Source organism: Cryptomeria japonica, chromosome 11, assembly GCF_030272615.1.
Source record: "Cryptomeria japonica chromosome 11, Sugi_1.0, whole genome shotgun sequence".
Lineage (NCBI taxonomy): Eukaryota > Viridiplantae > Streptophyta > Pinopsida > Cupressales > Cupressaceae > Cryptomeria > Cryptomeria japonica.
Window position 1 is genome coordinate 587082320 of NC_081415.1, and position 27855 is coordinate 587110174.

At 35.9% G+C, this 27855-nt stretch overlaps 1 protein-coding gene across 2 annotated transcripts in view; it reads right to left on the reverse strand.

Annotated features, from left to right (window-relative positions):
• LOC131072906 (uncharacterized) overlaps positions 1–27592 on the reverse strand; it is a 39161-nt gene extending 11569 nt beyond the window's left edge. The window contains exons 1-4 of one of the 2 annotated variants that reach the window (XM_058009197.2): positions 27374–27590; positions 26684–27283; positions 7145–7264; positions 5324–6915 (exon numbers count right to left, since the gene is read on the reverse strand). In XM_058009197.2, coding sequence (XP_057865180.2) covers positions 5324–6915; positions 7145–7264; positions 26684–27283; positions 27374–27389 — 2328 coding nt within the window. In that variant the 5' untranslated portion in view covers positions 27390–27590. Of the gene's footprint in view, positions 1–5323; positions 6916–7144; positions 7265–26683; positions 27284–27373 lie in introns of both variants that reach the window. The other variant, XM_058009199.2, reaches the window with a different exon arrangement.
• Positions 27593–27855: the final 263 nt, after the last annotated feature.

Consider the following 27855-nt stretch of genomic DNA (forward strand, 5'->3'; position numbering starts at 1 on the left):
TAGAATTGTAATTGCTTGGCAATACTGAAATTGGTAGAATCTTACCAAGTCTAGCTGACATTGAGTCATTCTTAGGATTAGATTAGCACTCATCTATTGAAACCCTTATCTTTTGCTATTTTTTTCAGAATCTGTTAGTATTAGGAAAATCCTGTTCCTGCAATCAAAAGAGAGTGACACGGACAAGCTTTCTCAAAAAATGCGTAAGACCCCTTGAAGAAACAGCATTTACAACGACCACTAGTGCTTATCCACACATAGAGATCCTACAACGAAGAACCTTGAAGTCATCCTGATTGATCCTTTTCGCGATATCTTCAGCATTCAGAGGCTTTAATCAAGAGAGGATAAGGTACCTTTAGGTATTTTATTCTGTGTTTGGTTGTGTACAAAATACACGTCAACAATATGGTACTTGAAAAATTTCTTATAAGGTACAAAGAATAATAAATGAAACTTTGAAATGCTAAACATTTTGCATTGAACAATGAAAATGCCAAATATGGAAAATCAACATATTCAAAATTCAAAAACAATTGGCAAGTGACCCAATTCCTCAAATCATCACCACAGTTAGTGCCAAACTCCTCATCACTCGAATTATCAGACTCCTCAAATTCAAGTTCCTCCAAACCACCCTATCTATGTCATATCATCATCAACTTGTGCCAAGTCCCCTAAAGTGTGCTACAATCAATGATGCAAGGCACCATGTACTGCTACAAGTTTGTCCACACTTCTAGAGGTAAGCTTATCCAAGATTGTTGTCCTCAAATTTGCCTTTCCTAGTGGCACATATGAAAATTCTGCTCTAATCTTTGTTAATAAGGAAAATGAGCCACATGGAATAAAATACAATTGGCAGAAATGAATTTGTCAATGGCATCATCTGCCTCATCCTTATTCCACACATTGAAATACTTGGCCACTATGTTTGGAGCATCACTAATCACTCCATGTTTCACCTTGAACTAGACGGAAAAGTAAGAAATTCTGTCTCTTGGATAGTTAAGTACTACTAGTAGTAGAAACCCTTGGTAGTATAGAAGCTACTATAGGTGCATGTTTATCACCCAAGGTCCCAAACCATTCAGGCCTTTGTTTGAGTGACAAAACACTACATACTTCAACACTTTTGACTGAAAATGAAACAAGTATGCATTAGCTCTAGTAATGCTGCTTTGAAATTCTGGTTGACAAAATGACACTTTCATGACCTAGTGCCCCCTAACTAACAAATGGTTTTGCTTGTAGTTTGCTTGCAAACTGTTTTAAATGGACTTCTTATTTAAAGGGCTTGCGAAAAACATTTCCACCATTTAGGAAGGGCAACTAAAATGTTGAAACTCCCAATAGAACTCATTACCTCACTTTCCACAACATCTCTACTCAGAGTCAAATTCAACCCCCGAGGTTGAATCTCCTTGGTATTCCAACTCCTGCTATGAGACTAATTCATAGTGACACTAGAATAAATGAAACATATGGTTTATATTTTCATTCACATATATCATAAAGTCGGGCTTCAAAACAAGGACTTTATCTTTGTTTTACTTTGCTTCAAATCACACAAAGCACAAAAGCAAAGCATAGCCAAGAATAGGAATCCTTGTTCTTCAACTTTGTCAAACAAGGATTTCACTTTTGCTTTTCTTACTTCAAGTTGCAGGAAGCACAAAAGAAAATGATAAACAAAAGATGAAATCCTGATCTTACTAGTGTTAATCAACTATTTATACATATGTAAAAATAAACATTTAAAAAAAAATTAATAAATTAATTTACAAACCTTAAATACTGCTGTTTGCAATGAAAACAGTCGTTCAACAACTCTAAAATGACATTCATAATAATGTTATATAAACAATATATTCAATTTCTGATATCTAAAATTGAATGGTATAAAATCATATGATCATTGGTTTCGGATTTACAAATGAAGATTTAAAATTAAAAAATAAAATATGCAAACCACAAAGTATGAAGAGCCGAGGATTATCTCGAAGACTTGTTGAAAGCATTAAAACGTGTTCTTCCTCTTATGGTTCCTCTCACACTTGCTAATGATCTCTCTTGCAGCCTTGCTCAATGATTTGATAGTGATTTGAAGGTGGGATTGTTTTTTTGTGTGAGTTCTTAGATTGCGGGTGTGGCCCATAAACTATTTGGATTATGATTAGTGGCCCAAATTTCCAGAAACATGTCTGATTTTTTTAAATCACTTTTCCAAGTTCTGAAATGGAGGATGGAGGATGTCTGAGACTCTGGTGGCGTGTTTCCTAAAGGGCTCAAGGGACATCATAGCATCCCTGAAATGTCCCCATCAAGGAGGATGCCCAAGAAATTTCCCTCTCTAAGTGAGACATCCTAGAGACATCTCCTGCCTGCTGGTGGTAGTGGGGGTACATCTCAGTTTCTTGGGGACATCCCTGTCCTGGAAATGGTAGGTTCTTTTTGTGGGGGAGGGTGAGAGGAGCAAGTGGGTGCAGGTTGATAAGGGAGGTGACACACATCCCCATGATTCACTATCATAACATCTATTTTTATCTATGAACTATGTTTGACATGAAATAACAAAATTATTTTTTTCCTGTTTTTATACAGGTATTAGTAAATTTTTCTTTAGTTCCCGAGTTCTTCATATTGTGTTTCAAACCCTAATAATTGATTTCCATTTATAATTTTATCGGCAAACAGACAAAAAGACTTTAATCCTGCTAGCTCTACAAAACATCCCTCAAGTAACTAGCAAGGATCAATAGGCAAAAGGAAAGGATCAATCGAGAAATCCTAGACAATATCAATTACTCTTTCAGTAAAGATTAGTTTCCATCCCTTTTAAAATGTGATTTTGAATGAATTCAGCAAGATAATCAAGGTGATGGTTTATTACATAACACACATGGCTGATAAGAATAATGATGATGATGAGATGACCTATAGTGTAGAAAGCCCATCATTGTTAATGACAGGCTTATCATGAAATGAGCAGATAGATTGTATCCGCATTCAGCAAAACAAGATCAGAAGTACAGTCCTCCAGAAAATCTCTATTTCAGAGATAATTAAATTTTGGAATAAAATTCCAAAGTGCTACCCAATGCTTGTAAAGCATGGCTGTCCAGTATTCCTTACAGCACAAAGAAGAAAACATGCCATGTTTCCTTTTAAGCCCAATCTGGAAAAATACAACTAAATAGGCTTACAACATGCCTTGTGAACTGCTACCAATTTTTCTTACCACTCAAACAAGCTTCTTGTTCTTGCTGACTTGTCTATCCCCTGGTCCTGGAAGAATACACTCTTGAAATAGATAAATGATAAGTTACTAAGAAATTATGAGTATCTGTTATACTTTTATCATCATGGATGCTGGCTAAAGATAATAAAAAAGATGTGCAAACCACCCACGGTCATCATATCTCTTTTTCTCCATGGTGCACCACCCACGGTCATCATATCTCTTTTTCTCCATGGTGCACAAAGCCTGACATCATGCTTATTTTCATAGACAAGTCTACAAAGGCTGGATAAGCAATGCAATTAAAACAAAGGCTACCACTGGCTAAATAACTCAGCCCTTACACTTGTCTGTAAGCTTAAGGAGGAATCTTGTCAAATCTTAGCCTTGAAATCTTATCCATTGCATTGCTACAAAGAAATAGTATAACATTTATGTGACCCCAATCTACATAAGCCAATTTGCCTCGTTTTCAGAAAATCTAATATTATGGAGTCAAAATCCATTACCCAGTTGCATCCAGAAGTATGATGTGATGTCTACAAGTGAAAATCTCATTAAATTGAACATTTTCTCCTCAATTACAATATAAACACCTATCTGAACCAGTGCTTCAATAAAATAAGTTAAGCCCCTTATTTCCCCAAGTTTCATTAGAAGTACTAATATAAAGAATAGCCAAAGAGATGATTCAATCAATACAAATCCATGAGGTATTCAATAAGTTCATGAGCAAAGCCACACATACAATTTAGGTAACTGCCAACAGTAATTTGTAAATGAAGAAATACAATTCAATCCTCCTGGCTTAACATGAAACCCACCAGTAATCAACAAGCACTAATTGGAAAAGATTGAATTAATGGAGATATCTAACATTATTTCACAGAATCTTCACTCAATGTTATTTGGTGTCCCTTCCAAAATGACATACAGCTGATAAAAATAGTGATAGCTTAGTGCATTTATCATTCCCCATAATGAAATGTCCTAAAGTGTGGACAGCCCATTATTGTTGAACAATTAGAAGTTTATCATGAACCATTCATGAATGGTCTCAGCCTCAGGAAGACAGTCAAACCTTCAGTTCTCCAGAAATTACAAAATGCAATCAGATTCAAGTTAAATAGGGCTAATCAGAAATTTCTCAAAGCACAAAAAAGGATGGCATATTTTTTCCTTTAAGCCTCCATCTCAGTTATTGGCTTCACCTATAATAAAAGGAAAATGAAAAAAGGGCATTTCATGTTTTTTCCCTCAACTCTATATAGAAAGTGTGCAGCAAATAGGCTTGGAATGCACCTCAATAACTGCAGTAAATATCTAAGATCGTTCATATCATGTTGCTGATTCTTGCTGACTTGTAAAGCTCCTAGCCCTTAGGAAAGATCCCTTTAGATTTATAAATAATAAATTACCAGGAGGATATGAGTATTCATGATTCTTTTAACACCATGGAAGCCATTAAAATTAATTAAAAAGCTGTCAAACCCAGCCATCCACATCATATCTTTCTTAAACATGGAGCACATAGCCTACCTTCAAGTATATCATTATATAAAGGTGTCTGAAATTGCAGAACTAAGCACTGTTGTCAAAAAAAAAGGTTATTTTTGGATAAATTACAAATAACTCATAATTAGACTTATTTGCATGCTTGAGGAGGAAGTGTGTCAAATCTTAGGCTTGATGTCTTCTAAATTGCATCACTACAAAGACACACTAATAAACTTAACTCGTATCTAGTTAAACCAATTTGTATTCAGGGTTTTCAGACGGTATAAATTTATTTTCCAAGCTGAAAATAAACATCTATGCCAAGCAGTGTTTGAATGAAACAACACCCTAAGGCCATTATTTACTTCACAAAAAGTTCTAATAGAAAAAATATCAAAAGAGATAATCTATTCCTAAGAAGCGCTTGAAGCCAATCCCTATTTATGACTTGAAAAGCAATACTTTGTGTGCTCAGAGGATTCATGATCACTAGAGAAAGCTTATTGAAGATGATTCACAAAAATTTTGAACACACACAAATATACTATTATAAACACAATTTGCTGAAAGAGATTAAAAATAAACCTTCTGAGTTCTCTTTACATTAGGAGTGATCACTGGTTCCTCGGGCTCCAATGCAGTTCCATCTATTGATGTAGAAAGGCACATCCCCTTCACCATACACTGTGATAGATTGCAAATGACAGACTGGAGAACTTGAATGTCAGATTCTCTCATATTGACCAAAGATGATGAACTGGCAAGCAACACCACTGATAAATTATGCAAAGTATGAATAAGCTTGTGACACTCCTTCCCAGTGTCCACAGCTTCCTCAGAAGAAGAAGACAGATCATCACTTAGATTCATGTTTTTGGAAAGGGTACTAGCAGAATCGCCAGCAGAAACTTGATTAGATTCAACTGATGCAGCTCCATCAATAACCAAAGGTATCGACTGACAAGGCTTTGTTTCTTCAGGCCCATTTGATTCAGATAGAAGTTCTGGGGCAGAAACAAGTGATCCCATCTGTGTTAAAGATGTCTGAGGCGGCTTGCTTGAACCTATTACTCCATGACTTGGTGATCCTTCTACAAACCGAGTAGTCGGTAATGATGATGCAGATTCAGTCAATGGCATAAGAGATGATGGATTTTGTTTAGGTGGGTGACAATCTGAAGATATAATATCCAGAATTGGATTAAACTGATCTTTACTGCATGCAAAAGAAGCAACTTGAAATGGAAAATTTTCCTGTCCATTAGATTTTGGGGTCAATAAGGCATCATCTCCAGATTCTCCACCCTTTGAACAATTTGCCAAGAAATCTTCCATTCTTCTAGTATGGAAATCCATTCCCTGAAATAAGGATATATCATTATACATCATGTCATCCATCAAAGGCATGTCATCTAACTGAATCACACGATTACTGGGATCATTATAAAAGCTAGGGCTAGCTGAAGACATATGATTTGTATCAAAATTCAGTGCATGAATGGATTGCTTTGCAGTTGCTGTTGAATCAATCACTTTCCTTGGTTTTATGCTGCATCCAAAAGATATCTCTGGAATAGATGAGTCTTCAGATACTGGCAGCTTGTTTTCAATATTATCCGTGTTCAATTTCATTTCTTTAGCATCCCTACATTTGCCCTTAGATTCCTGTACACCAGTTGATGCTCTCTCTGCAGTAGACTGTGGAGATAAAAGAATAGGATTTTCATACTTCTTATAGTTGCTAAATAAGGTTGAGAATGAATTTTCAAGTGAATATGACGCTGAAACCATTGGTCTGGATATTGAAACTTTTGATCTTGACATTGGTGTATCATCTGAAAAAGATGCAGTCCAATTTAAAATGGGATCTGAAACTGAGCTCAACAGTTCGGATGATGAAATATTTGTTTTTGGCATTGGCATATCGGATGGAAAAGATGCAGTCCATCCAAATGGCTGAAGTATCTCATGTGATTGTTGAGGCTTTCCATAAAAAGACCCTTGTGCATTTGTTGACCCAAAATCCTTTTGACGGGAAATGGGTGAGAAACCTTCAAAATCTGGACAAGTGGGCATGTTATTTGAATTTGCCACTTCAACAATTGTGCTAGCACTTTCTTGACAAGCGCTGTTAGGTCGCTTAAAGTTCAACTCCTTAGAACTCTCTGTTATTTTACCTGCAGCAGTATACCATATAAAGAGAATACATTTGAGTTGAGTAAAATGAGCTTAAGAAAAATGCCTAATGGGTTGCAAAAAGTTACCATGATAATGTTTGAATGCAGATAACTAGAACTGAATAAGGGTGGCAAAATCAGTCTATCAAATTGACTGTATTTCCAATTAACGAAAATATGTAACTCTACAAAACCCATAAGTTCTTTTCAGAAGGGATTATTGAAAAACCTTCAGAATTCAAACAATTTGACATAGTGAATGAATGCCTCATTCCAACATTTACGCTGGGATCTTCTTGCCAGGAGACGCTACCCTGTTTAAACCTCTGAGAACTTTCCGTTGACTTACCTACAGAATGATCAGATACAAAGGAATGAACTTAAGTGAAATATGGATTTAAACACCAGGTTTCAAAAAAAAATATAAATGCTTAATCTTGTTCTCTCAAAAGAGATTAACCAAAATAACAAATTATTTGACTAACCTACTGTAAAACATCTGCACAACTATAAGTGACTGCACATAACTAGAACTTCAGACAGTTTTGAAGATATTTATTATTACGACAACCAAACCTGCCTCCCAAAATTCCCATTTTTCCAGATAATGGAGACTACTGTTTTTACAACAAAATTAAAAAATAGTTCTGAAAAGACTTAAGCATTCAATCTAGTGCATATATTATGTGAACACTCCATTCCAAAAATTGGGTGTACCTATTTAACCTCAATAAAAATTTCTGTTGATTTACTTGATGTAGTATCACATAGAAAAAATCAAAAATACAAGAACTTTATGTTTCAAATATATATACTCAGTTCAATATTACATCAACAATAATACATATTCAACCTGCTTTAAACAAACAACATGTAGTGTCCTTAAGTGCGCCTAGTGCATTTATGACACTTACGCATGATCCCTGGTGCATTAATGACAAATCCATGATCAAAATCCCCATCATTTTGGCATCATGGGCCCCGTTTGCCCTGAAACCCCATTTGTACCTATCGTTGAGAAGATGGCAGCACACCGTGCAGACATCTGCGCACCGCGCTAACCTCCCGATAAATCCGTGCAATCTTGTGTCCTACAGTTAATCAAACGCCTTCCAACGCGTATCCCTTGGCACACTTTCGGCTGTAACAGCTCTCTGCACCTCTTTCCAGCCTCAAGGGCTCTTCTTTGCTCATTCTCTTCCTTGGCACTCTTGAGGACTTCTTCTTCTTGGCTCTCTTATCTCGCTCTTGATGTTCTCTTGAATACTCTACAAGCACTATCAAACTATCTCTATCCACAACACTCTTGCAATCATCTTGCAGCAACTAGCACGTGTCTTGAGCGTAATCACGCTCGCATCTCGAAAAGGGGGGTTTGGCTACACGCCTTGTCTACTCTTTATCATTTATCTATCTTTAATCATTGCAAGCAATTTATCTATCATATCTCTAAATGTATCTATCATCTAGGCACATCTAGCTTATCAATATATCATTTTTATCTACTTGCAATAGGGGTTTGCTTCCATTAAGCAGAGTATAGTTTCTATTCACATTTTTGTCTATTGTCTTTTATCCAATCTATCTATCTGGCTGTCCGTGAAGGTGGAAACACCAAAATGGGGGTCTGATTCTGTGTTCTCTGGTTGTACAGACTACAACGCATCGTGCTGGTGTCCAAAACCCAAGACTTTCCTAGTTCTCTAGTATAACCTCTTTTAATTCTGTATTGCATTGTTAGTTCAGATTTTTATATTTCATTGTTTCTGCACTTTAATCGTTTAATTATTTCTCTATTAGTATAGTTTTATTTTGTCATTCCCTGGCTCACCCTTAGCAATAAAACTCTTGATTTTCTTGATATGATATAACATACGAAAAATCAATTAAATGAAAATTGCACAAGTTTTAGGTTTCAAAAGTATTTCTATGTTACATCAACAATAATACACATTCAACCTTTTTTAAACAAACAGTGCAACGATAAGAATGTGAATTCGCTAAAAAATTAGAGTTGAGCAGAATCCAGATTCACAAAATCAAATTTATTTCTAAACTGTTCATTTTTTTCTAAATTCAATTGAAAGTACTGTATCAAAAATACATTATAAAAGCCAATGGGATCCTGGCTAGTGCCAATTCCTTCATAGCAATTAAAAAGGCATTTATAAAAATAATTACAACATCATTATCTAAACATCAAAAGGAACGATTTTCAGATATTATTATGTAAGAGTATAACAAAACAGGTTACAAAAATCCATGTTTTAGCAAATGCCAAATCCAGAAAAAAATTTCCACCAAAATCACAGAAACTTAGAATTCAATCTTCTTCATCAGAATTAATTGTGCTCCTCAAGGCCCTCTAATATTCCACAAAAACTAGCATAAAGAAGACATTGTTTCGCTTGATGCACCTATGATTTACTCTAGTACTATTTCAGGATGTGCAGATCACAAATCTGGGATTGATGGTCTTTCAAACCCAGACAATATTGTAACAGAATGTCTTGATTTTTGCAGTTAAATTTCAAATTTTAACCAAACTAGGTATTATAAAAATTGGCATTTGATACCCCCACCTCTGGGTTTGTCTATATCAGTTCTACATCTGATCATTGGTTTTGAATCTCTGAGTTGTCCACAACTGCAGAAACCATACGTATTTCCTTTGCCATCCCTTTGAGCTTTCTTGTTACCTTGCAGGGTCTGCTATGCTCTGGGCTTAAGGTGCTGTCAAGTATGGCGTGTTGACTTCAAGGATATCCTGAATAAAATCCATTTCTTCTATTCCTGGATCAGCAGGAGCTTCAAAGGGGTTTGAAAATTTTAACTGCCTTCGTTACAATCTAAGAGAGTAACTCATCTGTTCTTCCTTACAATCTGTTCATTTTGTTTCTCTCCCCTTGTTGTTTAGGCCTTTCCAGGAACATGTAGATCCTAGCAGTGTTTGTCTTCCAGTCAGTTCTTGGGGTATCTCTTCCCAATGTTTCCATGCTAACCGATGCATTTGGCAATTGTTTCAGGTGGTGGTGGTTGTTCCTACTATTGTTGGATATATGAGCTAGATGGCCATCCTAATCACAAATTCTACAACAAAGGAAAAATTCTCATTATCCATGAGCTGCTTCCACTCAATCTTCCAGTAGAATCTGGTAATGACTTATCCAGATCTATATTAACACAGATCTGAGCAATGTTCAGGACCTCCACAAATTTGGGAAACTCAAAGTTGTAATACACTCTCCAATGGCACCGCCTAGGACTTTGTTTTTTAAAAGGGGATTCAAGCAGGAGGAGATCGGGTTTAAAAAAAATTGAAAAGAGAAAAAAAACTACTTGTTTTTTAGCAAATAAAATAAAATAGAGATTTTAGTCCATGAATTATCTACAATAGAGTTCAGCCCATGAATTGTCCAAATGAAGTTGATAAAGTTAATGCTAAGCTAACAATAAATCATTTCACTGAATGATATACGAGTATAACTATAGTCTTGTTGTATGATGTGTGTAAATTGCTACTAACAACACTGCGTTCCAAATTATCAATATAAAAAGAATCTGTAATCATAGACTGCACTATCATAACAAACTCAGAAACCTTCGAAAACTTAGTAAGACCTCAAAACAACTACAATAAACATGTTAGCATCCCAGAAGGGAAAAAGAAAAAAGCATTTACCACTGACAAATTTTCAAGCAAGAAACTTCAAAGAAAATCATCCAAATAAAAATCTAATCAATCGATAAAATAGAAACCATTTCTCATAACAGGTAGAGTCAAATGGGCATGAATTATGCATTTTCAAAGACTAAAGATTCAAAACCAAGACACATTCAAAAGCTTTGTTATTAAACTAAACCTTCAAATTTGGTCAACTATTGACTCGGATAAATTAGAAGTAGAAGATAGACACAAAACACATTTTAGGATAGATATGCATAATATCAAAATAAGCATAAAAAGTTTACAATGACCAATATTTTGATATGACAAAGATATGGACATCTTGGTGCAATGCTAGGTTACACATAAACATCAGGCTGATGTTTTTATGCAGCCAAGGGTGTTGGTACTTGTTGGTGTTTGTTTTACCATCTACCAAACATTAGAATAGGATACCCAAAGGCATTCTATCCTCTCCTAAAAAATCACTATTGATTCTAAGGTCTATATATGCGAACAAGCGACTTTAGTGGCATAGCTTCTTGGGTAGTGTATGCTGAAAATCTCAAGGGGACTTACGTTAACAAGTGTCTATTGAACTGCTGGACTTAGATAGATTTAGCAATTTTAGGCTCTCTCTTTTTTTGGGATTTTCGGGGTTTTAGACTTTCAAAAGGAGAAAAGAGATAAGGTTTGAGAAAGCTAATCTAATCCTACGAACTCTGGAGACGCTATCAATTGGGTGCTCTCGGGAAACCAAACATTGCTTCGCCACACTAGGGTCAACTACACAAAGCCGGTGCAATCTTCGATGGATTGTGCTTATGATTAAGATGTTGGGATGCATAGAGGATGGGCTCAGACTAACTTTGCATGGTAAAATGGAAATCATCCATTCACCAAAAGTATGAGCGGAGATACACCATCAACTGACACTTATCAAATCCTTCATTCAAATTAACAAAAATGAAATCTAAATTAATTTTAACTCCATCAATTGACACTTATCAAATCCTTCATTCAAATTAAAAAAAATGAAATCTAAATTAATTTTAACCAAGTGTTGAGGAAATTGAAACCATGCAAATCATTCAAACAATAGGGATTACAAAGCAAGTGCACATGCAATATATTATCTAGAAATGACCTTACGCAACAATACATCAAAAACCTCACACTCTCCAAATGAGAGGAGGTAGCCTTATATAGTTTTCAGAAAATAATGAACAACCGAGATCAAACAATGATCAAGGGTCTAAATTGAAAGCTACAAACCCTAATTAGGGTTTCCCAAAACTAACTACCCTCGGCCAATGAGAAAAATACATTTGGGACACTTGTCCTTCTTGCTAAATATGAACCATCAATGAAAATAGAAGGTTGTTGCATTGTGAAGTGTGCCCTTCTAGACGCTTTTAGATAAGTCGGGTTCATTGAACCTGGACATGCTAACTTGGAACAATCTGATTGGTTGGAAGATGACGAGGCACCACCTCAACGTGTTGGATGTCTTCCTTGAATTCTCCAATTTGTGTCAAGAAATTGTTTTAAGTATGGAAATTTGATAACTTCTAGTCACCATTTGATTCTGCTTTTTCCATACTTTCACCAAGTCTGAGAACTTTTCTTTCTTGATGCCTTGAGATTCAAGTGCCTCGAATTTGGAGAAGAAATCCCTTCGTGAAGTATTTCTCATACTTAGCCAAATTTTGGCCCTCTCTATGCTTGGACGAATCTTGCTCGTGGTCCTGTCTTCAATTCTGAATTTGGCTTGAAACTCCATTTGTGTTTTCTGTGACGATCCTGCCTTCAGCTGCCAATTTATGTTGCGTGGGAGGAGGGTAAAAGCTCTAGATAACCCCTTGCAAATATGAAATGATAGGATCAAGTTGTTCAGACATTCACTGTGATCATGCCCTCTTTCTTGATACCCTGAAATTTGGAGAAGAATTTCTCCATGCCTTCATCATAATTGAGGAAATTGGAATTTTCTTTGTGAAACATTTCCCATACTTAGCCAAATTTTGGCTATCTTCACACCCGGATGAACCTTGCCTGTGAACTTGTCCTCAATCCCCCATTTGGCTTGAAACTCCAATTGTGGTCTCTGTGATGATCCCGCTTCTACTACCATTTGCGACCTATAAAACCAAAGGAAATTAAGTTAGAATCCTCATTTTGAGCGTAAACTTTGAAGGTTTGATGGCAAAGTGTGCTCTGATTCTCCACTTCCTCAACATTTTTAGCTTTCAACAAGCTACAAACACTCCGATCTTAAGGTTGGGGAGTGAAATTTGACTTCCTATCACCTTTAAATTTTCAGAAAATATGTATATTTTCTCTTCAAAACAGTCAAGAATCCCCTCCAATCTGCATGTGAACTTGTTGAAAATGGTTGAAAATCTCAAACTTATACTTGGAATCACCCTTAAAATCTTCTTTCAACTTGCAAAACTCTTAAAACTTCTCTCAAAATGCTCTCAACTTGCTCAAGAAATTCAAACCTCATGTATAATAAAAAAAATAAAAAATGAGAGAGTGAATGAAATATCTGTATGAGGGTTTGATTTTATAATTAGAAACTTGGAAAATCTCTTCAAACTTGTTTCTAATCCTTCCCCAATCTTTTGAGTTTGCAAAGAATGTTTCTAATTTGCATAGTCATCATCCTTGAGTTCGAATTCCTTTGAATGCAACTTTCTATTTTGAATTCCAGTTAAAAATCAACTCAATCTCCAAAATTCATCCTTCAAGAAACTTTCTATTTTCAGAACTCAATTCGAATTTCCTGAAGATTTGGATGACATCACCAAGGAATATTCTCCTTTCCTTAATACTTGGCATGTATTTTTGGCTTCATCTTTGACTTAGGCGGACTTCATGAAGTTTATTTCTCATTGTGTTGCAAGGCAAAGTCGGACTTTTATATTTCTCCTTATGTTTATGTGCACTTCATGTCTTAACTTTATTACATTTCCCTCAAGGCGGACTTTTGAAGTATCACCGAGGGCAGAGTTTAAGTGTTGCTTTGAAACCATCTTCTAGGCGAAGTTTGGAGAGATAGGCACCTTCCTTCATCACCTTAGGCGGACTTTTGAGAGGCTTGCAAGCACTACCAAGGCGGACTTTGGAGATATCATCATCTTGCATGTCCAAGTGTAGGGCGGACTTTTGGAACTTCTACTTGGCACCAAGTATCACTTCATATTTAGCTAAATTTTTGTCATCAATTCTCCTTCATATAGCATCATGTTAACCTCTCCATTTACTGACTTCCAATCTTCATGTTGCCATCATTGATGTCTCTTACATAGGGCGGAGGTTTTAGATTCTTTGACACCACACTTGGAAGTGTTTACTAGGTGGGGCGGACTTTCTAGCTCATGGAAGGCAAACTTTCTTTCTTCTCTTATAGGCAGATTCGAGGGCAGACTTTTGAGACTTGAAACACTTGCTTGGGCGGAGTTTGAGGTGACCTTTCCAAGGCGGACTTTTGAGACTTGAAACACTTTTCACTTCATCCATAGGGCGGACTTTGGGAGCCTTGGCAACTTCATGGAGGGCGGACTTTTGGGTGACTACCACTTCATCATGCTGGAGCGGAGTTTTGGATGACCAGCACCATGGGCGGACTTTTAGACTTGGCATCAAGGAGGGCGGACTATATATGAAATATAACATTTAAGTATAAGATTCATATATATTGTCAGGATGTTTGAGAGTGGTTTTGGACCTCCAAGAGTTATAATGCAAAATCTAGTTTTTGGAGCATTCTTCAATTTTCCAGACAGTCAAATTTCAGGATCAGGATGACATTCCAGACAGCCAAATTTCAGGATATTTGAGGATGACATTCCAGACCATGGTGATTTTTCGAGCTGATTACCCTTTTGAATGCGCCATGACCCCCTAAAATATAGGAACTTAGCTTTTGGGTCAAAACATGAAAATTTTGGATCGCGGTCGAAGTAGGTCAGTGGTATCAGTGCAAACCCTAGGTCCCCATTCCGAAAAAGCAAAAAGCAGACATCCCTAAAAAATAGGGAAAACTTTCTAAAAATAGCCATACCGGGGATTGGGCCAAAAATGCCAAAAACGAAACTTCCTAAAAAACAGGAAAAAGCAAAAAAGCAAGTTCAAATTCATCCAAATCAAGTGCGATCTTCCTCCTTTGGCCTTTCTAAGCACTCTAACGATATCCTGACTCTGGAATCACTTGGTTTGCAAAAACTAACTTTCAATCCTTAGGACTTGAACTGTTCAAAACTGAGCAAGGCTTGACAAAACTGAAGCGGAAGGCCACAGGACACTAACAAAACCCTAGAAAGCAGGAAAAGAGAGGGTCCCCATTTGCAATGGGGCGATGTGTGAAAAAGGTCACAACAGTACTACAACTTGAGATTAGGATTAAATGTTATGAAAACAAAGATGACCTACACATAACATTATCTCTCTTCAATTCTAGTAATGAGACTATTCAAAATAATGGAACTATACCATTGTCATATTCATCAAGCAAAGCAATGATATGACAAAAAGCCAAGTTAGCATTAAATTCAAGCCATTTAGCCAAGAACACAAATTATTTCTTTCCAAACAACTAATTTACAAGGCTACTGCTGTAGAAAAAGATAGACCATCAAATGTTGGTTCAACCAAATAACTTACCAATCTTCAAAATAACAATATAGTTGTGCAGAAAATCAAGATAAGAAGTAGTAGATACAAAATTAAACCATGATAAGCTAGACAACAAAATAAAACCATGATAAGGTAGATATACAATATGAAGTACTCACAATGAGCTAAAATGTTACCTCATAAGACAAACCATTCACCTATCAAAACAGCAAAATACTGGACGGAAGGCCCATCAAAATAAAACTGATTTAACATTTTTTATTTTTTTTATTTAAATTGAATGATCCTTGTGACGTGCATATCAAAACAAATTATTTAACATTTGATTTAGATAAGAAGAAGACACAAAACTAAACCATGTGTGACGGCATATTGATGGTATTGACAAGAATCTTGGCCTCCAAATAAAGATAAAAATAAACCGTGACAAAGTAGACAAAATATGAAGTGTGGAAGGCAAGATAAAATATAAACTCGGAATATAGACCATTCACTTTTCATAACAGTAAAATACTCTCTCTTTGGATGGAAGCCCGACCATTATAAAATGGATTTAATGTTTTTTTATTTTGTCCACTTAAATTGAAAGGTGCTTGTGATGTGCACATTGAAAATTTTGTTCAACAAATTATTCATATGTTTATATGCACTAGTTGAATTTTCTGTAAATATTATTTTTATGTCGTGAAATTATAGAATGTAAAATTGCCTCCTTTTCACTCAAATACACAATGACTCTCGACTCCCTGCAAGTTTGCATCTAGTTGTGCCTTTTATGCAAATACTGATGAGTTTAAATTTGTAGTCGTGCCCTAAAAACATCGTACAATTGTATTATTCATAAAATATTTCACCATTTTGTATGTTAAGGGATTCACAAGTTGGCAGGAGATTGATTAATGTTTTAGATGCAATTTAAATGCAATTTTAACATGAAAAAGGATTGAAAATCACAATCAATGGTTTTTAAAAAGATGAGATTTTTTGGGTGAAAAATCGTCCACAAGATTGATTCGTAAAAAATCAGGACTTTCAGGGGGGCAAATCACCACAGGACTGATTCGCAAAAAATTGGGTATAATCGGGATTTTTTGGAGTTTTTATCTTCTATGCTTGAGAGTGTAATCCTAACCAAAACAAGTAGCAAGTACACTATGTGGCAGATCCTTAGTTGGCTTGAAAGCAAGTGAACATATTTTTAGGAAAAGATTAGACTTTTCATGAACCAAGGGCAGCCAAGAAAATTGTGTCTTTGCTTGTTTCAAGGAGAAGGTGATCATGAAATAGCCCATTAAGATCATTTGAATGCCAACAGATCCACTTGAGTTCCATAATTTGGTAGCAACCAATTCCTTTTCTTTAGGTGAATGAGAGCATATAGAGTGCTCTTGGGATATGAAGTTGAACAAACTTAAGCATGTCATCTTACAAATTTGGTTGCTCTCATTTAACGCAATTCTTCAAACAGATGGGTTGGACCAAGCTAGTGTCACTAAGGAAGCCATAGTCTAGACTCCTCTAAAAAGGGTAAGTCTTTCAGTCTGCCCAAAAATGTGTTTGTGAAGGATGGTCAAAGCATGAAGACATGGGAAAATGGCTTTTCCTGGCTAAGAAGCTATTGTAGTTCATAATCCAAGCCTAGACACAGCATAACTCCCACATAGTTCAAGCCAAAGCACATGATGCCAAACTCCATTGCCAGGCGTATCATCATTAGGGTTATTACAATGGTATTAGAGCTATGATTTTGCCAACCTACAAACCATGGAGTTCTTGGATATTGTTGCCAACTTTAATATATATGAAACTCTGTTTATAGAGCTTTGAAGAGAAATTCCTTTCCTAATACCCCAAGCTAAGTGATCACTACACCAAAACCTCAAATGTTAGCAAATGGCACCAATCGGCATTAAGGGTAAGGTTTACATCCCCCCAAAATGGACTGTAGCCCCCTTGTAGACCCGTTGTTGCCCATTCATGGGTCGGCACTATTGTGTTGTAAACCATACACACCCCATTGCAAATAGGGACCCCTCTTTTTGCTTGTTAGCTTAGTAGTTTTTCTTAGTTTTGCTTAGCTTGGTAATAACTTTCGTCTCCTAGCTGTTGGGTGAAGGTAGCAATGTCTTGTCAACTCGAAGGATAGCATTGATTAATCCATGAAATGAGTAGGAGTGCGAAGGTTCCTCCTAGGAAAAGGTATGATCAAGAAAGAAATAGATATCAAGGTCTAGGAAAGAAATGAATAAATGACCTCCAATCAAACCTAGAAATCCAAGACAAAAATCCTTATCTACCTTAGAATTCCGCTCAATAATCCATGTGCATCATGGATTCCTACTTGGAAATCCATGGACATGTTGGAATCCCACCAAGGAATCTTTGCACACACTTAATTCCCACTCAATGAAATGAAATAAAGGACAAAATTAAATGAAATAAGGGAAGCACAATGAGATGGCCATCTCTTTGCAAAGAAAATGGTTCCAAGAGAGACGAAAATCATTTCAAAAGGGAAGAAATTTGTGCATGAAAATTTCAAGTGTAGGGTTCAAAATTGTAAGTGAGACACCAAATTCTGCTTCAAATTGTAAGTCCGCCTTGCACTCCCACCACAAATTACATGCATTAAGTGAATTTCCACCACAAAATGTAAGCATGCCTTCAATTTCTGCCACAAAATGTAAGAACACCTTCAATTTCTGCTTGGAAAAAAAGTTGCACAACCTTGCAATCCTGCTCAACATTGCAAGTCCATATGGAATTTGCACCCAACATTTTGCATTTTGTGCATGCACTTCACAAAATTCTGATCAAAAATGCATGCATAAGTCTAAATTCTGCTCATAAATGCATGCATTGCATGAAATTCCACCTTGCATTTAAACAAATTTATGCACGCAATAATGCAAATCCTGCCCAAGGATGCAAGCATAACTCCAATGTCTGCCTAGATAAAAAGTGAGTTGTTTGTGGCAAAATGTTTAAAGAGGGATGAAATAAAATGCAATAACAAAGGAAGAAAGGAGACCAACTCAAAGTGGAGAGGGTTTGCAATTTGAAAACATAACTAAAATCCTGACCTAGCAGACCCTTGTCAAGGTAAAACACAATTGCTACGTTAAGCGTCTATATATGCAAGATGGGAGAAGTCATTTCTACATCATCCAAAGCGAATTAAGAGCAGATTCAAGAGTGAATAAGGAGCAAAATTAAGGAACGAATTCCAGCAGAGGAGGCGAATTTGAACATGAAAGTCAAGTTTGAAACAAAATAAGTGAAATAATAAGGAAATAAGCACCTGATTTGTTATTTAAGACCTTAAGGATAGGTGATTTCTTGGAGGAAATACAAGTAATTTATATGCAGATCTGAGCGAATTTTTTCACCATTTTTGAGCATTTTCCAGGATTGGAACATTGTTTCCAGAATTTTCCAAGTCAAGGGTTTTTTTTTCAGGTTTTTGGAGGAAAAGTCAGAATTCGTTAAAGTGCATTATTCTGGAAAATTTTGTGCAAGAAGTAAAAACAAGGGTTTTACAAGGATGTCAAGGATTTTATTGCATTACCGATTAGGGATTAATGATGACATTTCAATAAATCCAAATGAGTTTGTTCTTTTAAGAATACAATGTGTTTCACAATTTTTATTTGCAGAAGGATTTTCATGAAATTTCTTTTAAATTCTTCAAAATGAATTAGGAATGCAATATGTTGAATTTTCATTTTCTTGTCATGGTCTTCTTTCATTTCGTTCAAAGTGTTTTGGAATTAACTTAGGATCCATTCATAATTGTAAATCAAGGTATGTTTTCTTTTCAAGATTGATGCAAGGAAATTAATGGCAAATAAAGGAGATCAAGGTCAAGGATATCCAAGAAGGAAGATGGCGAAAGATGAAGATGGGAATGCGTAATGATGACCAAGGAAAGCATTTTGAAGTTACAGAAGAGTTAATCAAAGTTAGAAATTTGTCTGGTGGAGATATAAAGAATGATAAAGATGATGCAATTTGGGAATATTAACCATCACAATCAATCAAGAAATTGGATGATCTTGAGTATCAAGAGATATTGCCAGAGATGCAGAGACTTATTTATGACAATATAGAAGTGGAATTGAAACAAAGAGCTAAGTAAAGAAAGGAGAAACTTTGCAAAAAATGCAAGCGGAGGTGGCGCCTACTCACCTCCACCAATCAAATAATCCAAGGTCAACATGTCCAAATTCATCAAATCTGATTCCTCCCAAGAAAGAGATAATAAGTGCACAATCCTAGAAGATAATTTATTACAATCCTAGAAGACATGGAATTTTTTTAGTTTCTCTTGCTCCTCACAAATTGTGTTGTTGAAGAACCTTATTTTTCATTGGTCATTGGGGTAGTAGGTACACCTACTCCCATTTAGGGTTTCATTTAGAATTTTATATCTTAATCTTGGCCATTGATTTAGAATCGATCTAGGCCCTTGGTTTGTAATTGGGAAGTCTATATAAGGCTTGGCCTTTTCATTGGTAAAGGGTAATAGTGGTAATAGTAGTAGTAGGGGGAAATTAGAAATTGTTGCCAAGACTATGTCGAAATCAATAAATAATTTTCACTGAAAATATGGTGAACATTTGTATGAAGTTTCAACATTTTGCATGGTTTCTACTTAAAATATTTAGTTAAAGTTCATTGATTTTAATGGTGAAGTGTGAAGATATTTGATGAATTCCTTGGTTCATACCATTCGTAATTTGTTGATTGCAAATTGCAATGTATGATTAGTCTAAACCTCATTTTGGCAATATAGTTCGGTTGTGGATGTTCATTTGAGTTGCGGTAGAATTGGGTATTTGGATGGATGTTTACAATATGAAATTCTTTCAATTTCCTTTCGAGATCACATTAATTTTGTGTAGTTGTCGTTATCATGGCAAAGCAAAGCTTGATTTATGGGATCCATTTATCTAAAGCACTATCCATTATCATCATTGTCCTTACATTCTTAGCTCAATTTCTAGAACCCTTAACCTTTTGTCCTTTTGTTTGGCGAGTGTCTCGACTCTCTTCCATGCTTGTTTGACCTTTTTTTGTCTCCAGTGTTTCTTCCATGCAACACCCAACACCTCTAAAGAATGAGTCTCTTCCATACAAACTATATCACAAGGGGTATGAATTACAAAGTTTTGGCAGCTAGAACACAATACAGGAAATCTTTAAAGGATGTTTATACTTGATAAAGAATAAAACAACATTGTGCATATAGACACACCTAAAATTGACCACATCTAGTTAGTCTACCCCTGTTTTGTCTAATTCCCCATTATATTAAATAATATTCTATTACTCTATAATTTCCTCTTCTTCCATAAATTATATAAATAAATGTTATTTATTTAAATACCCCCCTCACATGCCACATCCTCTATCACTTTTGCTTAACCCCTAATCTAATCCTAATCATTTGCGCACTCCCTTATCCTAACTAAGAGGGATTGACCCACTTCAAATCCCCCACACAATCTCCCCCCTCACACTCAACATTAAATGCCTCCCCTTTTGGAGAAAACCCCATGTACTTGGGCACACGAATTCTTCTTCCTAAAGTACCCAAAAGGAATTTTTAATTCCAATGTGTCTTGTCAAGTACACTTCATCTTCTCCTCTCACCTCCTAGTGCCACTTGGCACCATCCCATGAGGTGACAGGACCAAATTACCCTCCATCATAGATCTCCATCAAGCAATATTGACCCTTCATCCATTTCAATCCCAAGTGATATATATTACCCAACCCTTAGCCATTTTTAATATTTCTCACTCTTTTATCATTTAAGTGCCATTATGCTGCCAAAATTGTGAATGAGCACACATCCAATCAACTATCATGTGCAAATCTACACAAGGGGCTTCATATAGGTTAATTTAGCTAAATTATATGCTTGTTTGACCACCTTTTGCCTTATCTTCAATGTTTTCTTATTTTTTGTGTTTTGTTTGGTTTTCTTGTGTTTTCTTATTTGACCTAACAAAATTGTGAGTGAGCACACATCCAATCAATTGTCATGGGCAAATCTGCACAACAAGGGGTTTCATATAGTTTAATATAGTTAAATTATATGCTTAATTGTGAGTGAGCACACATCCAATCAATTGTCATGGGCAAATCTGCACAACAAGGGGTTTCATATAGTTTAATATAGTTAAATTATATGCTTGTTTGACCATCTTTCGCCTTATCTTGAGTGTTTTCTTTTTTTTTTGTGTTTTGTTTGGTTTTATTGTCAATCATTCAAACTTTGAGCACAAATTTCATGCACTCAATGCAAACTCAAAAATTGTGTATTTTGGTGGACTTCAAGAAATTATGGAATTAAATATCCATTCTAGAAGGTTTAAGAAGTTCAACACACACCTAAACTAGGAAATTAGCATAAAGGGAAATGCCCTAACAATGGAATCTACATAGGGGATTCTAAAGGTAAAGCACAAGGTGTCGATAATATCATGCCCATGTAAGAGTATGAGCCCATGTGAACTTTATGGCCAACCAGGTCAAAAGTCTATAGAAATGGCTAGGGTGTTTGCCAAAATTCCAAGGGCATCTAATGGAGAATGGAAGAGTATCTCATGCACAAGATGCATTTTTTAAGGACAATGAGTTGGAAACCCATTGTGAAGGGTTCTCTAGTGATCTTGAGGACGAATGGACCTTGTCAATAGCTAATGTTGGTGATGAAGAAGTGTCATCAAAAGCACACTCAAGGAGTATAAGCATGAAACTAGGATTCATAAAGCAAGTCAAGTAGAGAAATTTGAATCAAAGAACAATGTGTTGACAACAAACTTAGTAGAAAAAGAAATGCCTATTGTGTGATGTGATTGATGTAAGAAATTATAAGATCACAATGTAATTGTTTTGAGGGAAGAAGGGTAGCATGCTCACATGGAATGTGGTCTACAAGAACAAAGGATTGGAGACTTCTCATGAAAGATTCATTAGAGTGGCTTGGTAGGTTGGGAGTTGTCAACAAGTCTTGTTAAGGGGAAACAAGGATGCCATCCCCAAGTATCATTGTTGTAGTGCATCCACTATTCACTATTGGAGCACAAAGATGTAGTAGTCAAACTAGGTACTCAAAGAGTGGGTTTCACAATAAAGTTTGAAGCTGCACAAATGTCTAGGCATGCTTAGTGAATTAAAGATTAGTCATAAGTTTGTCAATAGGTTCACCATATCCTCTCTCACCAACAAATAGAAGTAAAAAGAGTGCCACACCAACAATCACACAAATTGTAAATTCAAGCTGATTAAATTACATCTTTAGAAAAAGGATTAAGGAACATACTATGGGTGGTTAGAGAGAATGCTTTTACCTATGAAGAAAAATTTGCCAAAAATGATTGAAAAGAAAAGTGAGATTAATCGGCAAAAATGCGAAATGTCATTGCTATTGATTTTTTCCCCAAAAAAATTGTATACTTTTAAAAAAATGCGGTCAATAATGTTCACAGACCTATTTATTCCCATCTACCTGCATTAAAATTGAACCCAATTGTGTGCGCAAATTTTTAATGTTTTTATTATCATTTTTGCAGTTTTTTTGGGCAATTTTGGCAATCAAGATTGAATGAACTTAAAAAAAGGGCTTATCATGCAAGAATTTATAGAACAATAAATGCATGCAAAAAATTTACGTATTAAACAAAAAGATCTAATGCATCAAACAGAAGTAATTCTATTGGTACAATATCTTTTACATGTGTTCCTTCCTTTGCTGAATTGCCCTTCCTAAACACTTCTAACTCATTTATTTAAAAGCTTGCACAATGCAATAGTCGTATGCAAGGTGGCTACCAAAGTCTTCTCAACTATCAAAAACTTAATAGTAACTTGCAATGAAATGATCCCATAAACATAGCTTCTTTCTCTTGTTTTCCAAGATCCAGACTCAAAAGTTCAAAACTTTGGGTAATAATACCTATCTTGGCATAATGGCTAGCTATTGGCATAAATTCAAATCTATTGATAGTCCTTCCCAACTAGATGACCAACAATGGCTTACATATTAAGTTGTGTATTCATTCATTATGTTTTTTGAGCTTTCTTTTTATACAGTTCTTGACTAGTGAATTAATCTTGTTGCTTCAAATGTAAACCTTTTCAAGAAGTCCCTAAATATTTTCCTCTTTATTGAATTGAAATTTAGTAGCTAAATTGTCCATCATTTCCTTCTTTTAAAGCCAAACATGCTTATTGAAAAGTAAGTGTGGAGTATAATCGTGGAATCTAAATTTATTTGGAGTTTATCAACACCAAATGTTCTATTTGTTAGGGCTTTAGGGGGTCATATATATCTAATATATGAAATCAAAAAGGAATAAAAATTTATTTCAATTTTATCAACTCCGAATGTTCTATTTGTAGGTTGAGTGTTAGTGTTAGGATTTGAAAGTCGTAATTAGTTTTATTATACTAATATTATACAATTATTAATTCAAAAATGGAATAAAAAATTGACAGCAGTCAAATCAAAAAGTGTGAAAGTCAAGCATTTTTTGAAAGGTTTGGAGGAGTCTTGAAGCTTGGTTAAAAGGCAATCAAACTATGAAAAATAGCATGGCTCGTGAAGAAACTTTGTGTAGTTCTCAAGGCTCTAATTTGGGATTGATGGTAGGGGTTCTACCCCTCAACCCTGCCTTGGATCATGACAAGGAGCACACCTAGGGTGCTGCCATCAAGCCCCATGAGGAGCGCTAGCCCTCAACTCCACTAGGGGCGTTGCCCCCAAACCCCACAAGTAGCACTGCTCCTTAACCCTGCTGGAGGTGTTGCCTCTAGATCCTATGAGGAACATTGCCCCTCGATCATGCTAGGTGTTGCCACCATATGTCCCCACTCATTTATTTTCTCTCTGTATCCTGGAGTCAATCACCTTATGCAAGTACACATGATAGTTTATAGCTAAGGAAAATGAGCCAAGAAGTATTGCCCAAATTTTCTGATCACTCTGATTACAAGAATTCACATTCTCAGCATACATATGAATTATAGATGTTCAATTCGTTTGATAGCTGAGCATCATTTTTCTAATTTGTTGTCTTCTAAATATGTAATAGTTTGATTTGTTGTTTTTACTTTTACAAAGCAAGGTTAAAACAGCAAAGCCAGTACAAACACTTCTAGTTTCGTAAAATTGTCCTGAAATTTAAACAATATCGCCACCAAGTTACAAAACAAACATTTGATATTTTTAGTACTTTTGGCAAAGACAGACAAACAAGCATTTACCCAGAAATAGTCATCTGCAGGTTGGCAGCCTCTACAATTTACAAAGGTTCGTAAAATTATGCAGTGAGATTGCTTTCATATCCATTTGTCACATTTAACTGGGATAATGTAATAATTGTTTAGAGTTTTTACATTAAGTTGTTTCACTGGTATTCTCACGGTGATGGCACAACAGTAACAGTAGCTGATGCAGAACTGTGAGCAGGGATCAGCAAGGAGAGCGTGTTACCTTAGGAAAACAAAGCTCATCTATTTAGGGAGTCTCCTTTGACACTGGAGTTAATCCCAACTACTTTGATTGAAGGTCATTAGTTATTAAACTAGATTGATTGATTGGTCAAACTAGTTGATTGATCAGTCAATCTGAGTGTCACTCCAGTAAGTTGTAAGCTTAACTTGAACTTTACTTGATCAATCTTTTAGTTTCTCTTAGTTATATTTTTAGTGCACTTATCTATTTAAACTGCACATTTTTTATTTTAAATCATGATGCATATATCATCTCTTTTCTAAAATGTCACTCCAGTGTGGTATGATTATTTCAGATTTATTGAGAAGACATTTGCAGGTTTGAGAATTAAATACTGCATATTTATTTCCAACATTTTTAGCAGTAAGTGTTTCCGAGTAGCATAGTCAAATATTATTGTTTTAATTGAGGTTTTCATGTTTTAAGCTACCTAATTTTAGGACAAAATTCTCTTGATGCAGAATTTGCTTCACGTGGTCTGAAAGTTAACAGTAATTATTAAAAAAATTCAACCCGTCTTCGACTCCCATGCCCAAGCTCGAATCCTTTTGATATCTTCCATTCAGTGACTTGAAATCTTTCACCTAAAGGGTAAAGCTACTATTATTATGTATGTGGTTGTAATAATATATATCAGATTAGGTATAATTTCCCACATAACAAAAACTGTCACTGATTTTCAATCTGAAAATGAAAAAGTAGGGCTATAATTTTGTCCATGCTGAAGCTCCTTTGGTGGGCTCTCCCCTCACTACAAGTAGCCAACTTGACAATATTAAAATCATATTAAGAAGTTAGTTTGTATCTATACGAGAAGAAACATGAGAATCTCAAAGACTGACAAGCTGATGCAAGAACAAGCCATTCATCATGACAAAGTGAGGACATCATCTACCAGAAACTTAAAATACACGATATTTATAGAAACGTTTCAAAAATAGCTATTAAGGTTTCAACATTGGAATTATGCTACCCACAAGGGTTGAATGAAAGAAATTCAAATTTTATATTGTAAAGATGGACCTGCTCAAAAGTGATCATACTTTCTCATAATTCGGTGAAAGAATCAAAAATTTGCAAATGATGTAAGAATGATCCCACCAATTCACAAGAATCCTATCAGAAGCTTGGAAATGGGATAAATATAAAATTGAACTGATAATATGACCTAGGCATCTAACCTGGGGCTACCTAAAACCAAGACAACCAGCATAACATTCTGGGAGAGGAAAGAACCCAAATCAATGATTTCTATCCTCTGATTTATAATTGCTTCCCATCCATAATCAACAACATATGAAATGAAACAGATAAGCTGGATCTGCACCCAGAGTTCAACGATAAGGCAAATAAAACCCTACCTGTGTATTCCAGGGTTCACTTTTTTACAAACTGGGAGGGCTAAGGGACCCAAACGGTGATATTAAGATTCCAGAAGTCAAATTGCGGCTGTCAAGAGATTCTAATAGGGGATACATACCTATCACCTTAAGACGAGTGATGCTGCCGATGCTGGGATTGCACCTAATCCCAAAAGGATTCATCTAAGCCCTTCAAACTCTAACACCACAATAGACCTCAGCATACCATCAAGAGGGCTTCTGGAATTGACTATAAGGTTGTATGCTCACATGCAGTGGTAATGGAGACTGGGCAAACTACCGTGTGACTTGTAATGCCCTGAATATTAGCTACTCTGCATTCTTGAATATGCTTATGAGGTATTTATGATCAAAATAGTAAAATCTATTAAGATAAATTCAATCAAAGATAGTATTACAGATGTAGATGCAACACTACAGACATTGATTTTGCTCTATTCAATTCAAAAGTGGGAGGTATACAACACAACAGATACACATGGAATCCATAATTGTTGAGAAACCAAAATTGCATCCTGGTTTTACAGCTACAACACAATTAAAAACACAAACCTCTCTGTGTTTCTTGCAGATAATAGCCTCTAGATGCTCTACTGCTGTCCACCTCCTGGAGCTTCTGATTCTGTTTGTCATCCTTATTTTCGCAGCCACCATAGAAACCACAACTCGTAGATTGCAGTGACCCGCAGAAATCTGTACCGGCAACAGTTGAAGCAGGAGTGCAATTCTCCCAAGGCGTAGTAGTAATAACAGTAGATGAAGTCAAAGGATCCAAATGCAGCTGTTCAGGATAAGGGCATGACCCATAAGCATAGTACCCATCAGCATCATAGGATGGGACAGATGGGTAATAGGAGATTGCCGGATCCTCATTCTCAGAATACCAATCATGACTAACAGGTGGAACAGAAGAATCCACATACCAGTCTTGATCATACTGTGGATTGCTTGAAGAAGAGAAATCAAGACAATAGGGATAGGATTGATACCCAGAATCATAATAATACACGCTGGAAACATCAGATTGAACACTGGTTACTGGATATGACGAATATGGTGGCTCAGAACTGGTGGGTAGTGTAAAAAATGGCATGCTGGGAGTGTAGGGGGCTGCAAATTCATTCATCGTGTTCTCTTCTACAAGACCAAACGCTGGCATTCCAAGGCCAATATAAATTATCTACAATCTTATCAGACACCTGCTAAATCCAATTGTAAACCTGAAAATTCTTTGATTCTTACCTAGCTCATGGCTCATGAATGCTTCAAAACTTCGGAGAAACTTCTGTCCTACCAACAAGAGCAGATCGTCCAAATTGCGGAGAAAATATAGAGAGACTAATGACAAATTTTGACAAAATACTTTGTTGCAACCGAGATGATATACCACTTTCCCTCTTTCCGTCTTTTTGGCCTTTTTAGCCGACTGGTATTGTTGAAAGCCCGTTTGGTGGAGTGGTATGTACGCAACAGTGGGTACCTATGCATGTGCATGGTGTTTCACATGTTGAGATACGTCTTTTACCCTGCTTTGTTTTATTTTGTTTAGCTAAATTTACCGTTGATCCTTATATTTCCAAGGACGAACTTTAAATGCTCACTTCCCCATGCATCATCCTCATCCTCTTCCTCTCCTTTCTCTTTGCTTTTTTTTATTAATATTTTGGAAGTTTGTCCACCTGTTTCCATTAAAAACCTCTTTGTCAAACACTTTCAAGTTAATA